This window comes from Corythoichthys intestinalis, chromosome 16 (genome assembly GCF_030265065.1).
Source record: "Corythoichthys intestinalis isolate RoL2023-P3 chromosome 16, ASM3026506v1, whole genome shotgun sequence".
In the NCBI taxonomy this organism is placed as follows: domain Eukaryota; kingdom Metazoa; phylum Chordata; class Actinopteri; order Syngnathiformes; family Syngnathidae; genus Corythoichthys; species Corythoichthys intestinalis.
Genome location: NC_080410.1, coordinates 33,889,684 through 33,907,624, shown reverse-complemented (window position 1 = coordinate 33,907,624; position 17,941 = coordinate 33,889,684). Strand labels below are relative to the sequence as shown.

Genomic DNA, 17,941 nt, shown 5'->3' with positions numbered 1-17,941 from the left:
AAATGCCGTTTTTGTGTCAGATTTGGTGGGTGGCGGCTTACAGGCAGGCCCACCTTATAGTGCAAAAATTGCGGCAAACAGGCAGTAAACTAGTGAAATACGCTAGCAATCTGTAACCCGATTTGTGTCTCCAGGTCAGAGTGGTTTGGGGAAATCTACAATGGTCAACACTCTCTTCAAGTCAAAAGTCAGCAGGAAGTCCTGTACACCAAACTATGAGGAGAAAATCTCCCAAACAGTCAAGCTTCAGTCAGTGAGCCACAGTAAGTGCTCTCCCACACACACATGTATTCAGGATTTTTTTTTTTCACTGCGGTTGTGAATTTGCTGTCTGAGGGACGTCACCTATAAACATTTTCTCCATCACATGGCTCTTCAAGCCAGTACCGCATGTCACATCTGTAGTACACACACACTGAAATATAGAGAACAGAAGCGAACTTGTCAAGAAAACTTCAGCCATGCAGAAACGTTACCAAAACAGTGAGCTGTTGAGGTCAACGACAGTGAAAAGCCTAGATATGGTCATGGAACTGAGGCTTGTAGAGATTTTTTACATGACGCCCTCAATTTTTTTTTACTGTACAGTGGTACCTCTACTTACAAACGTTTCTACATATGGAATTTTCAGGTAACGACACACGTCAACGGGGAAATATTCCTTCGTTATCAAACAAAATTCAGGATACGAAGAGCAAAAATACAGTATGGGCTGCCACTTGCAGCTTCCAGAGTTTACTTACTCAAAGCTGCTCTGCCACTGGCTATTGCCTAGCATCTTCTTGGCATCCACTTAGAGAAGAAGGACCTCTACTGTATGTGTATGTGTGTATCCCAGCATCCTCTTCATTAGCCATGAGATGTTCCGACAGCTTTACGTGAGTGTACAGGTTGTCACGGGTTACGACCGAATTCCATTCCTACGCCGGTGACGTAATCCGAATTTCCGCGTAAATTTGAATTAAACCTTTAAGTACCCCCTAAATCTCAAAATAACTATCCAAAAACATGCCCTGTAGGCCATATTAATAAATTTAAGAAAAAATAAGACACTGTGGGGTATGTTGTGTTAAATGCTGTTATATTCAATGACTATTCGGGCTTTACTCGCAAGTAAGTTGCCTTGCGTAAAGAAAAAGGCGCTGTAGAAAGAGCAGGGAGGCAAGAGAAGGGGGATATCATGGCCGCGCAGGTCGCCAGCATCCCCTCTCTCAACGCTATCCCGCCGTCCGAACTCTAAAAAACGGATCGGGAGTCGCAAGAGGAGTTGGCCCTGGAGTGGAAGCAGCAACAGCAGCAGTATGAGAACCAGGAAGTGGCAAGTCTCCAGGCCAGAATGCCCAGCAAGAAGGCGGTGACGCTGCAGTGGGAGGATCCTGACATCAAGAATGCCAACAGGAACTAGGTACTGTTTACACAATTTACGCCCAAAAAAAAAAGACTGGAGAATAAACGGCGGCCAAGACTCCTGCGTTGTAAAGTCGAAATCACATAAATCGGGTATGACGTAACCCAGGGACTACCTGTATTCTCTTTTATTCTTTACTCTATTCTTTGTTCTTTATACTATGCACAACTCTCATTTTACATTTATTGTGTAACAATCTAATTGTAACATATTTGTTACATGTTTTGATGCATTTTACACTTATATTTATATAAGTATTATATTAATATTTATGTCTGAATTTTGGGGAGCTTGGAACGAATTAGGTAGGGCATAGGGCATTTACATGGAAAAAGCATCTCAACTCACGTAAATTTCAGTATACGAAACTACCTCCAGAACTAATTAATTTCGTAAGTAGAAGTACCACTGCACTCTTAACAACATTAATTATGGATGGAATAACATTTATGTCGCCTCATATGTGGTCCCCTACTTATTTTGTAGTTGATTTCAAAATTCACAAAGTGGACACATGAAAGAAGGGGTGAGGAAACGAGATTTACAAGCACGATGATACACTAAAAATGAAAGCAACAGTTCCTTAAAACCCAGGAGTACATGACATTTTTGTTGTTCTGTGATGACAGTCAATCTCAGACAAACACTTTTAGCTGTTGCTTTGGTTCCGTAAAGCCACTTTCTGAACTGTATTTTTGACTTGCAGACCAGGCTAGACAGTGTATGTGGTGCTTTATTGCAGGTTAGTAAAAATCCTAATGATTCAGGTACCAGATGTTTGCTTCCGCTGAAATGGATTCCTCAGTGCTTAGGCAACATCACCAATGGACTTAAATGATAGCCTTTCTTCCTCTCCCCCTATGCATCTGTCCAACACTGATTTGCGGCCATGCACGTGAGCACAAGAATGAGGTTCACACGGACGAGAAATGGGTGCTCCTTTTTAACCATGCTGTGCAAACAAAAACCTTGTTTTTTTCTTAATCAAAATGATTTATCGGACAGCAGTCACAATCATTTAATTTGAAGATAAACATATGGGTAATGTACCCGGTTCATGAATTCTACTTTAAAGTCACCATATTTTTCATTCCTGCCTAGTGATTGAAGAGAAGGGGGTGAAGATGAAGCTGACAGTGATTGACACTCCAGGGTTTGGAGACCAGATCAACAATGAGAACTGGTATGCTACGCAAAAGCTGAGGCCATAAATAGCCCACATACAAACACATGCGCACACGTCTACACACTCACATAGGATTTAGAAGTAATATCTTATTCCATTTATTACAAAACAGTAGTGCATGTTGTATCAATTGCCACATTAGGTCCTAGTCATTGTATGCATTTTTTTATCTTCAAAAACAACTTAGTTTTGGATTTTAAATATAAGTTTTGTGTTGATTATGAGAGATATTGTACATTTTAATTGTATATTGATTTTGTTGGATTGTGTTTTTTTCTTAAAGATATTCTACATCTTGATTATGTCTTATTACTACACTTTTTTGCTCTCTTCAAGTTGGGAACCCATTGTTAAATACATCAACGAGCAGTATGAGAAATATCTGCGAGAAGAGCTTCATGTCAACCGTAAGAGGAGAATACCTGACACCAGAGTCCACTGCTGCATTTACTTTCTGGCAGCAACGGGGCACAGGTAAAAATAGAACAAAAAATATAAATTATTCACACGATTGGCACCATGAGCGGCAGCTCTTACTCAGAGATGATTGCGAATGGAATCGGCAGCATAAAACCCAGACTGGAGCCTCCCTTGTATACAACTACGTAGGGGTGTGTATTGCCTCATATCTGGCGATATGACTCGTATCACGATTAACAGGTCACGATTTGATTCGATCAGCATTAAGGCCAATACTACACTTGAAGACGATTATTGCGAAATTTGTAAATCACTTTAGAAAAATCGAATCAAAATGGACATAAAAACAGATTTCTAAACATTTATTCCCGAAACCTCATCCAGCACTCAAGTAAAAATGTTTTATGTTTGAACAACATATTGCTTTCATTATTACATTTTCTCCTTTATAGTGCAAAATTTTCCTTATTCGAAACCTGCATAAATACGCCATGCCTCCGTTTTTGCAGTAAAAACCAAAATAAGCCCAAATTTAAGATGACTAATCCGAGCAAAATGAAGGGAAGTACACCATCCACCACTGCTTAGGTGTGCCCACGCAGCGCACACCCAACAACAGCTAATGTTACTGTTTACATTGACTGACACTGGGATGATATAGATGTGTAAACACCCCAGTAATGGCTGCCAACCCTTAGAGGGCGAGGTACACAAATCTCCACTTGGATTAGTCTAATGTTGTTTTTACTTCAGCAGACTGCAAAGCAATGCTGCCACACGCTGCCAACTAGTGGAGGGGAGTGGAAGTGCATCCACTGTATTGTCTATTTCCACCAAAAACACACGTGGAAGGATCGATACAGACTCATTGATAGTAGAATTCTGTGATGTAATATCGAGATATATCTTAGAATCGATTTTTTAAAGACCACTACAACTACGTATACAGTCCCTGACAAAAGTCTTGTCGCTTACCCATTTTGTAGAAACAATTGCTAATAACCTTACTTTTAATTATTCAATTGGTTTCAGATATGGCTCTTATGAAAGCTAAGACCCTCCCAAATGATGTTGAATGTACAAAAAAAAAAAAAAAAAAAAATTCTCTGAAAAAAGATTTGTCATTTAATGAAGACACAAAGGTCAGATTTTGGCAAGACAAAAGTTTTGTCGCCTACAGAAAGTAGTGTGAAAATTGAACAAAAAATGTACTTCAAATACAAAAATATGTTACATAACATAAGCGAAATAAGTAGTGGTGCTGTGAGATCCAAATTTAATATTTTGTATGACTTCCAGGGGCTTGAAGGACTGCATCGATGCGGTTCGGCAAGGATTCTTACAAGTTATTGATGAAGTCATCAGGAACATCAAAGATAGCAGTCTTGCATGCCTTCCAGAGTTCATCAACATTCTTGGATTTCATCTTCTATGCTTCCTCTTTCATCCGACCCCAGACATGCTCAATGATGTTCATGTCTAGTGACTGGGCTGGCCGGTCCTGGAGGATCTTGATCTTCTTTGCCTTGAGGAACTTTGAGGTAGAGATTGAAGTATGCGATGGAGCACCATCCTGCTGCAGAATTTGTCCCTTTTTATGGTTAGGAAGGTAAGGGCAGCTAAGATTTGTTGATATTTCAGACTATTTATCTCTCAGGGTGCAGACAATTGAAAAACAGTGTGGCATTTGCCAAGGCCCACAGCCTGTCAAAAGGATGGGCGCTGGAAAATTGGAAATAGGTGGATTTGTCAGATGAATCTTCCATTGAATTACACCACAGTCGCCGCAAATATTGCAGGAGACCTACTGGAGCCTGCATGGATCCGAGATTCACTCAGAAAACAATGAAGTTTGGTGGTGGCAAAATCATGGTCTGGGTTACATCTGCAGGGTAGAAGGCCACATAAATAGTCTGAAATATCGACAAATCTTAGCTGCCTCTTACATTCATAACCATAAAAATGGACTTCTTCTGCAGTAGGATGGTTCTCCATCGCATACTTCAATCTCTACCTCAAAATTCCTCAAGGGAAAGAAGATCAAGATCCTCCAGGACTGGCCAGCTCAGTCACCAGACATGAACATCGTTGAGCATGAGCATGGAAGACGAAACCCAATAATGTTGATGAACTCTGGGAGCCATGCAAGACCACTTTCTTTGACGTTCCTGATGACTTAATCAAAAAATTGTATGAATCCTTGCCGAACCGCATGGATGCAGTCCTTCAAGCCCATGGAAGTCATACAAAATATTAAATTTGGAATTCACAACACCAATACTTAATTTACTTATTTTATGTAACATATTTTTGTATTTGAAGTAAATAGTTTGTTCACATTACTTTCTGTAGGCGACAAAACTTTTATCTTGCCAAAATTTGACCTTTATGTCTTCATTAAATGATAACTCTTTAATCAGTGAAACAAATATGTTTTTGTACATTCAACATCATTTGGGAGGGATTTAGCTTTCATATGAGCCATTTCTGAAACCAACTGAACAATTAAAAGTCAGGTTATTTGCAGTTGTTTCTACAAAATGGATAAGCGACAAGACTTGTCAGGGACTGTATACTCTCGCTCTGTCTGGATGGATGGATGGATAAAACGTCTATCGCCATCAATGACATGAAACATAAAAACATGATCGTTTTTTACCTGACTCTGGTCCACTATTTAACAAATGACAGTGGAAGGATTTCAAGTTGGCCCTCGCATTCTTTGATTTATCTGAAAGTGGCCCACGGAGAAAAATGTTTGGACACCCCTGTAGTAGAACTTCCAATAAATGGCCAGTTTTCTTCATGCTTTTTACAATGCTCTTTAGCTTAACTGACAAGAGATGCACTCTGCAACCAGGTTACGTCCTATCGATGTTGAGTTCATGAAGAGACTGGGAAAGATAGTGAGTATTGTGCCTGTCATAGCAAAAGCTGACACACTTACCATTGAGGAGCGACAAGAGTTCAAGGAGAGGGTAAGAACACCTCAAGTGTACTCACACAAATATTCATGTATCCAACCCTCAATGACCTGTGATTTACCTTTGAATCACAAACAGATAAGGCAAGACTTGGCAGGCAACGGGATTCGTGTTTATCCCCAGAAGGAGTACGACGAGGATGCAGAGGAGAGCTTTCTCAATGACAGGATCAGAGTAAGAAACTTATAAATGTTCTATACTTTCCAAGAGCAAGCAGGATTTTTATGCGTTCTTGTACCGTACCAAGGGTTCAATCAAGGGTTTCAATCAGAACTATTGGATTGGTCATCACTTGCAATTTAATTGATTAAATTACCCACTCAAAAGAAGTACTTTAGTCTTTTTTTAACAATACGCCGCACCCACCAAATTTTACAAGAACACCGGATTGTAAAAATCCATACACAAGCCGCACTTGACAATAAAAAGTAGTGATTTATAGTCCGAAAACTAAGGTAAACATCTTTTAGTTTAATCCTGATGCTAAACCAGTGGTTCTAAACCTGGGTTCGATCGAACCCCAGGGGTTCGGTGAGTAAGTCTGAGCGGTTTCAACGGAGCAAAGAAACGCAGAGACCTATTTTCAGATACCGATTAAATTTAGGCAAAGTGGCTCTTTAGACCAGGTTTTTGACTGGTTTGCTTCCAATTTACAGGCTTATTCCATTTCTTTTAACTGCTAGTCCACCATCTAATGGAAGGAGGAACTGGTTTGCTGAATGGAAAGTTGACTCGCACTTGGTATGAGGGAATACAACAGACCAATGGGCGGCGTAGTCTCAAATTTTTACCTGTCAATAAAATATGCTGTCAAAATTAGGCAAGGCAAGGCAAATTTATTTATATAGCACAATTTAACACAAGGCAATTCAAAGTGCTTTACATCACATGAAGATCATAAAAATCACATTTAAGACAACCAAAATTATAAAGAAATAAAGTTATACATAAAAGTCGCATTTAATAACAAATAGAATAAAAACAAATAAATAAAAATAAAACAAAAAATACTACTACTAATAATAATTGAAATCAGCAATGGAGATAAGCACAAGAAGAATAGAAAGTAAGTAGATTGAAATATATAGACAGTTATGGATATGCATTGCTAAACAAAAGCGTTTTTAGCCCTGTTTTAAAAGAGCTAACAGTTTGAGCATACTTCAGACATGCAGGTAACTTGTTCCAGAGGTGAGGAGCATAATAACTAAATGCTGCCTCACCCTGCTTGGTTCTTGTTCTTGGAACTTGCAGAAGACCGGTTCCAGACGACCTTAGGGGTCTAGATGTCTCATAGGAATCTAACAAATCAAGCATGTATTTTGGTCCAAGGCCATTAAGTGTTTTGTAGACGAGCAGTAGTATTTTAAAGTCTATCCTTTGACTCACTGGAAGCCAGTGTAGCGATTTCAAAACCGGTGTAATGTGGTCCAGCTTCCTTGTATTTGTGAGGACTCTGGCTGCAGCATTCTATACTAGCTACAGCTTCCTGACTGATTTTTTATCAAGACCCGTAAATATACCGTTGCAATAGTCCAATCTGCTGAAAATGAATACATGCATAAGTTTTTCCATGTCTTGTTGAATCAGAAGCCCCTTAATTCTGGTTATATTTTTTAGGTGGTAATACGCAGATTTAGTTAGTAATTAGAAGAATTTTGAACGGGAATTTGCTAAATTATTAGCTTGATAGCTTAGATATATCAGTTTTAAATTTGGGGGGAAAAATGCTTTATTATTTAATTCCGAACAGTTCAGTAAATCCACTTGTGAAAATTTCTGGGGTTCGGTACCTTAAGCAAGGTTAATAACCACTGTGCTAAACATTAGAGTTGAGGCAGAAAAAAAAAAAAAAACATTCAACCAAATAGCCGTTCGTAAAGGCGGGACATATGGATAGCTAGCTAGATAGCTTGTTTTTCTATTTAATAGTTGTATCGTAGACCTGACCCATGTATTGATAATTGTCTTATTGCCATATTGTGAGCTAATGGTTATCGTGAGCCTCGTATCGCAAATCATATTGGCGGTACCCTTAGGTTCAAAGCCCCTAATAAATAAACACTGTAAAGCCTGAGTTATACGCCCGCGTTGCGGTGCGGTGCAGCAACTACGGCGTCATTCGACATTCGATGGTTCTCCGGCCAGGTGACGCGTAGCTCTGTAATTCACCGCCAAGCCACTAGAGGGGTGTGGCGTTATGTTTGTGCGGTTTTGGGGCATGCTTGTTGACTTCCTCTTGTCTAGTTTAACGGAGAAAAAATAAACAATGCAAGATGGAACGTTTGAATGTGGATCTTCAGCTCATCAACATTGAGTAAATGTTGATCCTACGAATGTTGAGGCGCAGGCGACGCAGAAGACAGTTTCGAGGCGGTCTGTCCAACTTTTGATGCCACATAGAGAATTCTAGCCTCGGGTGGAAACCAGCTAGCTGTGGCTGCTAGCTTCAAACTGGCGTCGAGCACTGCGTCCAGCGTTTTGTCCGTGGTCTGCAAAGCCCTCCAGCCCGATTTGTTAGCCGTGTTCTACAACCAACAAGTGGGAAGCCATAGCAGATTTCTGGCATCTATGGAACTTCACAAACTGGGTTGGAACCCTCGATGTTAACGTTATCATAAAAGCACCGAGGCACTCTCAATCAGTGATGATGTATCGTGTGTGAACTGTCTGTTGTTGAAAATTAAACATCAAAACAACTCTTTTGGCACCAAAACCTGTGCTTTATTCTTCAGATACTTGAAGCGTGACACGTAAATAATTTACAGACTGACAGCAAATATATGTACACATTAATGATGAAGTGCACCAACCAAAAATACGACATGAAGTGATAAAAAGCTGGCAGTTTTTGGCCGACCGGGTAACCGCTTCGTGTGGCCACTCGATTCCGAACACACACGTCTCGGTGGTTCTTCCATTTTTTTAATTCAATTGCTGACCTTGCCATTTGGCAATCTTAGTGATGTCTTGACGAGACTTGCTCTTCGATGATACTCCCGTCGGCTTGGTCCATTTTTGCGTGTAGAAAATGTTTGATTCTATTCTACAATGGCGGTGATTTCGTGCTGAACCAGAAACAACAGCCTGAGCGGACCAATCACAGTCCATTTCCGTCACGTCCTATGCGTCAACGTGACGTTAGGGTTTGAAAATTCAATAGGATCATGTCAGGCTACGGCGCAGGGTCGTAAATCGGGTCTTCCTTGACGGCGCAGGTCTGACGCGGAAGCATAACTCGGCCTTACGATATGTATTGAATCAGCCTCATAGCAAAGAGTCCCAAACCAACTAAATATTATCCTCTTAATGGTTTGGAAATGGTTTCATTAGTTCCCTGTATCTTATTTCGTAAGACTGCAATGTTTGACAAATAAATTAGTATAGTTAATGGTTCACCTTTAGCACCCATGACTTGAATTACTGTCAAGACACTTTTTTATTGCCATTGTATGAGTACACATTAAACTCTTCAAATGAATTTAAATAAGATGTGTTGATATTTTGTATTCAGGAAAGCATTCCCTTTGCGGTCGTGGGGACTGACAAGGAGCATCAAGTGAACGGAAACAAGGTGTTGGGCCGGAAGACCAAGTGGGGAATTATTGAAGGTGAGAGGGAAAATGTTATCCCACCTCAAACGCAAACTCACAAACCACCATTTTATCATATATGTCATTCCACATCATGTGAAAGCCAGAGTTGTCTAAGAATCTTTTCACTACATACAGTGCCTTGCAAAAGTATTCGCCCCCCTTGAATCTTGCAACCTTTCGCCACATTTCAGGCTTCAAACATAAAGATATGAAATTTAATTTTTTTGTCAAGAATCAACAACAAGTGGGACACAATCGTGAAGTGGAACAACATTTATTGGATAATTTAAACTTTTTTAACAGATAAAAAACTGAAAAGTGTGGCGTGCAATAGTATTCGGCCCCTTTACTTTCAGTGTAGCAAACTCACTCCAGAAGTTCAGTGAGGATCTCTGAATGATCCAATGTTTTCCTAAATGACCGATGATGATAAATAGAATCCAACTGTGTGTAATCAAGTCTCCGTGTAAATGCACCTGCTCTGTGATAGTCTCAGGGTTCTGTTTAAAGTGCAGAGAGCATTATGAAAACCAAGGAACACACCAGGCAGGTCCGAGATACTGTTGTGGAGACGTTTAAAGCCGGATTTGGATACAAAAAGATTTCCCAAGCTTTAAACATCTCAAGGAGCACTGTGCAAGCCATCATATTGAAATGGAAGGAGCATCAGACCACTGCAAATCTACCAAGACCCGGCCATCCTTCCAAACTTTCTCCTCAAACAAGGAGAAAACTGATCAGAGATGCAGCCAAGAGGCCCATGATCACTCTGGATGAACTGCAGAGATCTACAGCTGAGGTGGGAGAGTCTGTCCATAGGACAACAATCAGTCGTACACTGCACAAATCTGGCCTTTATGGAAGAGTGGCAAGAAGAAAGCCATTTCTCAAAGATATCCATAAAAAGTCTCGTTTAAAGTTTGCCACAAGCCACCTGGGAGACACACCAAACATGTGGAAGAAGGTGCTCTGGTCAGATGAAACCAAAATTGAACCTTTTTGGCCACAATGCAAAACGATATGTTTGGCGTAAAAGCAACACAGCTCATCACACTGAACACACCATCCCCACTGTCAAACATGGTGGTGGCAGCATCATGGTTTGGGCCTGCTTTTCTTCAGCAGGGACAGGGAAGATGGTTAAAATTGACGGGAAGATGGATGCAGCCAAATACAGGAACATTCTGGAAGAAAACCTGTTGGTATCTGCACAAGACCTGAGACTGGGACAGAGATTTATCTTCCAACAGGACAATGATCCAAAACATAAAGCCAAATCTACAATGGAATGGTTCAAAAATAAACGTATCCAGGTGTTAGAATGGCCAAGTCAAAGTCCAGACCTGAATCCAATCGAGAATCTGTGGAAAGAGCTGAAGACTGCTGTTCACAAACACTCTCCATCCAACCTCACTGAGCTCGAGCTGTTTTGCAAGTAAGAATGGGCAAGAATGTCAGTCTCTCGATGTGCAAAACTGATAGAAACATACCCCAAGCGACTTGCAGCTGTAATTGGAGCAAAAGGTGGCGCTACAAAGTATTAACGCAAGGGGGCCGAATAATATTGCACGCCCCACTTTTCAGTTTTTTATTTGTTAAAAAAGTTTAAATTATCCAATAAACTTTGTTCCACTTCACGATTGTGTCCCACTTGTTGTTGATTCTTGACAAAAAATTAAAATTTTATATCTTTATGTTTGAAGCCTGAAATGTGGCGATAGGTTGCAAGGTTCAAGGGGGCCGAATACTTTTGCAAGGCACTGTACTAATATTTGAGTAGCAGTGCATTTTCATAACATTTGTGATAATATATTGACTGACAACTGGTAGAATGACACCTCTTTTATATCTTGAGTCTTAGCCACACTAAGCCACACGGTTGCTAACCGTCATATGCTATTGTTTAGCCACAACTGGATTCATTGCCTTATGACTAGAGATGTCCTGATCGATCGGGTCCGATCACGTCATTATCAAAGTATCGGAATCGGCAAAAAAATATCGGCCATGCCTTTTTTTTAAATATATATATATATTTTTTATTTAAATCGTTTTCTAATTGTATTTAACGTTACAAACATAATATCTTACACTCATCCAGAGTCGTTAGTTTAGGCTTAAGGTAGGGTTATCAAATCTATCCCGATAACGGCGGTAATTAATTTTTTAAAAATGTATCAAGTTAAAATATTTAACGCAATTAATGCATGCACGACCCACCCACGCATTGTCGCACTCAATCTGTAATGGCGCCGTTTTACCTATATAGAGAGATAAAAGGCAGTGTAAAATGAATAGAGTGAATTTTGGCAGCCTTTGGAGCCTTTTTGTAATTGGCTAAAACCTTACAATCCCTCTCCCTACGATTAGAAATATCATGGGAAGCAATGTGGGGAAGCAGGGTAGAAAAATGATCTTTTTCTTAACACCTTATATTATTTCCCAACGCACAGAAGATATTGGTAGCACTAAGCACAGTCATGGTTCCACTTCCCATCATCCATTTGGGCATGGCTACAGAATAATTTACTGAAAGCTCAACAAATACACTAGATGGCAATATTTAGTCACAATATACAAAGTCACAAGTCTTTCTATCCGTGGATCCCTTTCACAGAAAGAATGTTAATAATGTAAATAATAATAAAAATAAATGCCATCTTGAGGCTTTATTGTCATAATAAACAAATACAGTACTTATGTACTGTATGTTGAATGTATATATTCGTCCGAGTTTTATTCATTTTTTTCTTAATGCATTGCCAAAATGTATCTGATCGGGAAAAACAACGGGAATGATTGGAATTGAATCGGGAGCAAAAAAAAGCAATCAGATCGGGAAATATCGGGATCGGCAGATACTCAAACTAAAACGATCGGATCGGGAGCAAAAAAACATGATCGGAACTACCCTACTTATTACTATTCATCCTTCACACGGCCGCTGGAAACAGAAATGTTGTTTAATCCATCTGCAGGCGACCGGGAGATTGATTTTGATTGATTGAGGATTTTACGACACCGTGCGGGTGTGCGCTGGTCCTCATGGGAACGCAGTCTTCCTGAAGGCAAAACACTACCGTTTTTGTCCAGCAGCGCCGCTAAAATTGACCAAAACGGAAAAGTTACCAAGTGTTGCTTTAAATCATTTTTGGGGGATGAAATTACAAGGAAAATGCATGGTATCTTGTCAGTTGTGTTAATTATTAAACATATAATGCTTTATCCTAAAGTCACTGGTCCTGTGGTGTATTAACCAGAGTTGGATGGTTTATATCAAGAGTATTACAGCAAGGCACTGACATCTGGGCACAGCTAAGCATCTCACAATTTTTTTTTTCTCAGTTAGGTGGTGGACAGGCAACACGGAGAACCAACGATTCACATATGAGCAACAAACATTGTCTCTTAATATATTTTCTATGAGATTTACTGTCACTATGATTTGAAATGAGCTGATTCTCCCTTCTTTTCACAGTTGAAAATGTCGCTCATTGTGAGTTTGCCAACCTGCGAGATCTACTTATCAGGTGAGCTAGACTTTAAAAGGATATTAATAACCTTGACTCTTTTGCAGTGTTTGTTTTGTGAAAGATTACAAATTAAATTGCAGTGATGCTTCAATTTTGGATTGTTTTTCAGAAACTCACAGTATGATCAAATGTGATTTAAACCACAGGATAATCTGTCAAAATAATCGTATAGCCATCAGATAATCAGGTTTTTGCTGAATTTGGTCCAAAGGAGGGGGAAAAAACTGGACGGATTATGTTTGTTCATATTCATTTTACCATCTGCCGCTATAGCCTCTTTTACACTGAGATCTGACAAAATAGCTTCATCATCAGTCATAATTAGGGCTGTCAAATTTATCGCCTTAACGGGCGGTAATTAATTTTTTAAATTAATCACATTAAAATATTTGACGCAATTAATGCATGCACGGAATGACCCATTCATGCGTTGCCTCAAACTGTTTACAATGACGCCGTTTTAGCACATTGAGAACAAAAAGGCAGAGAAATGCTAGTGGACACAGGTGTTCATTGGACCGCACCTTTTATTGGCTTTAGCAGCCACTACTAACGATCATGGTTGCCTAACTTCCCATCATGCATTTGGGCGGAACAAGAGACAATCTTTTTTTTAAGCACACTTAATTGAACACAACGCAGAACATATTGTATACAATTTGTAGCCACTACTGACAGCCATGGTTGCCCAACTTCCCATCATGCATTTGGGCAGAGCAGGAGACGATCTTTTTCTTAACACGCCTGACTGGACACAACACAGAACATACTGTATACAATTTGCAGCCACCACTGACAGTCATGGTTGCCCAACTTCCCATAATGCATTTGACCGCTCGGCGACGTCAACAATGGCGAGCTATAGGTTTATTTTGTTGATTGAAAATTTTACAAATTTTATTAAAACGAAAACATTAAGAGGGGTTTTACTAAAATTTATCGTTTAAGAACTACAAGTCTTTCTATCCGTGGACCCCTTTAACAGAAAGAATGTTAATAATGTTAATGCCATCTTGTGGATTTATTGGTATAATAAACAAATACAGTACTTATGTACAGTATGTTGAATGTTTATGTCCGTCTTGTGTCATATCTTTCCATTCCAACAATGATTTAAAGAAAAATTTGGCATATTTTAGAGATGATTTGAATTGCAATTAATTACGATTAATTAATTTTTAAGCTGTGATTAACTCGATTAAAAATTTTGATCGTTTGACAGCCCTAGTCATATTAGATCATAATAAGGGACCTTTGATTTGTTTTCACACAGAATTCAGTGAGCGTGGATTATTGTCACAAGTGTGTGTGCTTATACACAGTTTGCAGTCCCCCTTGATTTGGCAATCTTATTTGAGAATTGTTCATGTTGAGTCTTCGGCACTTGTCGAAGAATTCACAAAAGTATTTTATGTAACTGTAAAAAGTGCCGTAGATTGTGTGTTTGCAGAGTTGATGATTACTCACTGACAGTAGTTTTACCTACATCCTTGAGGAAGTCAATTTAAACAATATTGACTTCTGTTTTTGCTCTTTCTTTGAAGGTCACACCTGCAGGACCTGAAAGACGTGACACACAACATCCACTATGAAACATACCGTGTACGACGGCTGAATGAGAGCAACATCAATTTCATTGAACAAGGACTTTCTAACTGGTCGCTGGAAAATGGAACTGCTGACAAATTTGAATCAGACAGCCACCTCTGATGCCTTCGTTATTTTCGTGCTCATAGAGTGATGCTACCTGTACTCAAATTGAGAGATGGGACAAGAGCATTTTTACTACATGAAGCAGGATGTAGAAAAGTTCAGATTTTTTTTTAATCATTACAGTGACCAACTATTGAATTGCATTAATGATTTTTTTTATGGGAGACAAAAAAAAACAAACTGATATTGTTGAATGTGACTAATTTTATATACATTTGTTACCATATATTGCCAGATACATTTAGTAATGTACTACCATTCAGCTTTTAGTGTTGCACCGATACCACTTATTGCTCCCAATACCAATAACTGGCTGTGTGGCCGATACAACATTTATATATATACTTTTTTTTTTTTAAACAACATTACTGCATCCTCACTTGAATGTAAAACAATTGCTATCATGCCTTGGCCAAACACTGTTTAAAAACGTTTGTAAAACAGGAAAAAAAGACTAATACAAACTTGTGAGTGTACAGTCAATGCCATTATACCGCATTAGTACGTTAGCTTAGCTCATGTGTTAATCTCTCTTACTTTTCGCCTGTTTTCCCTCCTTCTTCTAACCAAGCTAACATCTTTAAAAATACTCCCATCAATGTCACTGCTCATAAAATGTTCAATATAGCTAGTACTACCATTTGACGTGTAAATCTAGCCACCATTTAAAGTATAGGCTTTTCCGTAGAAGATATGACTGCTAAATGAGCATATTAAAACTATTCCCCACGGCTCAAAACACCACAGGTTTTGAATCAACCATTTTCCATCTAACAAAAAATATTAAACTACCGTATTTTTTGGAGTATAAGTCGCACCTGAGTATAAGCCGCACCAGCCAAAAAATGCACAATGAAAAGGAAAAATACAGCACCAGGAACAGACACCTCATCTTAAAAGGCGATTTAAAATAAAAATAGAATAGAGAACAACATGCTGAATAAGTTTACGGTATGCTAACATTACATGACGAATAAACAACCAACTGAGAACGTGCCTGGTATGTTACTGTAACATAGCTATTAAGTTATTCAGATAACTATAGCATAAATAACATGCTAACAAGCAACAATGAAATAATAATGTGTTAATAATTTCACACATAAGTAGCTCCAGAGTATAAGACGCACTCTCTGCCAAACTATGAAAAAAACTGTGACTTATAGTCCAAGAAATACGGTACTTTTAGCTATTTATTCTACCTTTAATGCGTTCTTCTTTGTTTTCTTCTGAGCGTTTGTGATCGGCGGCCATCTTGGGAACACTCGGCAACTGGATACGAGCTCTCGACGAGCATATTTTGCGCAGTATCGGTGCATTGTTTCTTAATAGTCTCGCTACTGATGCCTGCATTTTGGTGCCGTATTGGGGCTTCTACCGATTCTAGTATCGGTATTGGTGCAACACTACTTTTAACCACGTCAGAACGAACAATAAAAACTTATGAATTACAAAGAAAGAAAAAGAACAAAAAGGTATTCGCCTTTCCCGTACCAAGTGTGCCCTATAAATTCTGTTTAGAAGAGTCAAGGTTCTAATGTAGGTAGAAAACAAAACATGCAGTACCCTGGGAAACAAAGTTTTTTTTGTTGAATTAGATCTGACAACTATTTTTAACTTATTTTTGAGTGCAGACTCCAAAAGTGATTAGGCTACAGTATATCTCTATTTAAACTAAAAAAATGTATTCAACATATCATATGTGCTTGTTTCGTAAACATTTGCAAATATGAAATATTGGAAGAAACATACATGATCACAATACTTATTTAACCCCATCGTGTTTTTACAAAGGATATGACTATTTGTGTGCATGTAATTACTATATAGTAAGCAGATTAGCTGTGGAGAAAAATACTTGACGTGATAAAGAAAAACTGAGTTTAGTTTTGGATTCTGCACTCAAAAATTAGTTATGAGCAGCCATCAGACCTAAAATAACTACATACATACATACATACATACATATTAGTGCTGTACAATATGAAAATATACTGTATATCACCATGTTTAACAGATGAAAGAGGAAGGATTCCAAGTTGGTCCTTGCATCTTTCAATTTTTCTGAACACAGCTCTTGCAGAAAGAAAGTTTTGAAACCAGTGCCCATGAGCAACACTTGTTTGAAATCTAGTTTATTTTTAAATAACATGATAGCTGCACATGTGTGGTCTTCCGTCAACTCAATATATTGCTTATCACTGTACAGTACATCTCACTAGTGTCCTCCATGTATCACCAAATGTTATTGGCTCAGCATAATTTGCTAGAAATACAAGCTGGCCTGTTTAATTTATTGCTACTGAATTGTAAACTACATTATTCTCTTGGTAGTATCTGTCATAGAAGTTTTGTCTTTGCCGTTCAAAACTCCTTTGCTTTTACCTTTGTATTATTTCATTTATTCAATCAGAGAAAAGATATGTCTGTTTTTCAATGATTTAACATTGGCGCTGTTTGACCCCAACATATGACACATATACACAGTATTTCCAAACTATCATGTTCGTCCATCTGTGCCTTAATAGGAATTCTGAAGAAGACAGACGTTTAGCTTCTTCATTACAGGTTAAATACAGCATACTGAAGTATTAAAGGATTTTAATTGGATCAGTCCAATAATTATTCCCCAAAAGATCTGGTTTGCAATGGCTATATATTTTTGTCAAGTATTATGCAATTTCTCAGATTTTTCTTCTACCGTTGCAGTTAACTTAAATAGGTCTTAAGACTTTCATTTTAGATTTTTAGATACATTCTCGGGGGAAGATTCATGGTAAAGAATTTAGAATGTACTAAAACTTAAGATCTTGAATTACAAAAATACAATGCTACGTTTTGATTCTCATTCTTATGTTTAAGAGTTTTAATTGAGACACAGTAATTTTTGGGTTATTATACATTTATGATTCATTGTGACTTTCAATGGCAAACCCATGTGAAAACATTTTTTAATCCTCGGTTCTTTAACCCTGTCATGCATGGGTTATGGTTTTATTTAAATGTTTTTCATTCATGTAGGGCAGGGTTCTCAAACCTACGGCACAGGGGCCAATTGCAGCATCAGTGTTTCCCACATGCATTTTATGTTGAGCAATAAA

General features: G+C 38.6%; 1 protein-coding gene across 4 annotated transcripts in view; it reads left to right on the top strand.

The window, feature by feature from the left end:
• septin12 (septin 12) overlaps positions 1-17,941 on the top strand; it is a 111,308-nt gene extending 93,367 nt beyond the window's left edge. For all 4 annotated transcript variants that reach the window (XM_057816996.1, XM_057816998.1, XM_057816997.1 and 1 more), the window contains 8 exons: positions 135-263; positions 2,510-2,591; positions 2,931-3,068; positions 5,875-5,992; positions 6,077-6,172; positions 9,513-9,609; positions 13,073-13,124; positions 14,672-17,941. In XM_057816996.1, coding sequence (XP_057672979.1) covers positions 135-263; positions 2,510-2,591; positions 2,931-3,068; positions 5,875-5,992; positions 6,077-6,172; positions 9,513-9,609; positions 13,073-13,124; positions 14,672-14,837 — 878 coding nt within the window. In that variant the 3' untranslated portion in view covers positions 14,838-17,941. The remainder of the gene's footprint in view (positions 1-134; positions 264-2,509; positions 2,592-2,930; positions 3,069-5,874; positions 5,993-6,076; positions 6,173-9,512; positions 9,610-13,072; positions 13,125-14,671) is intronic.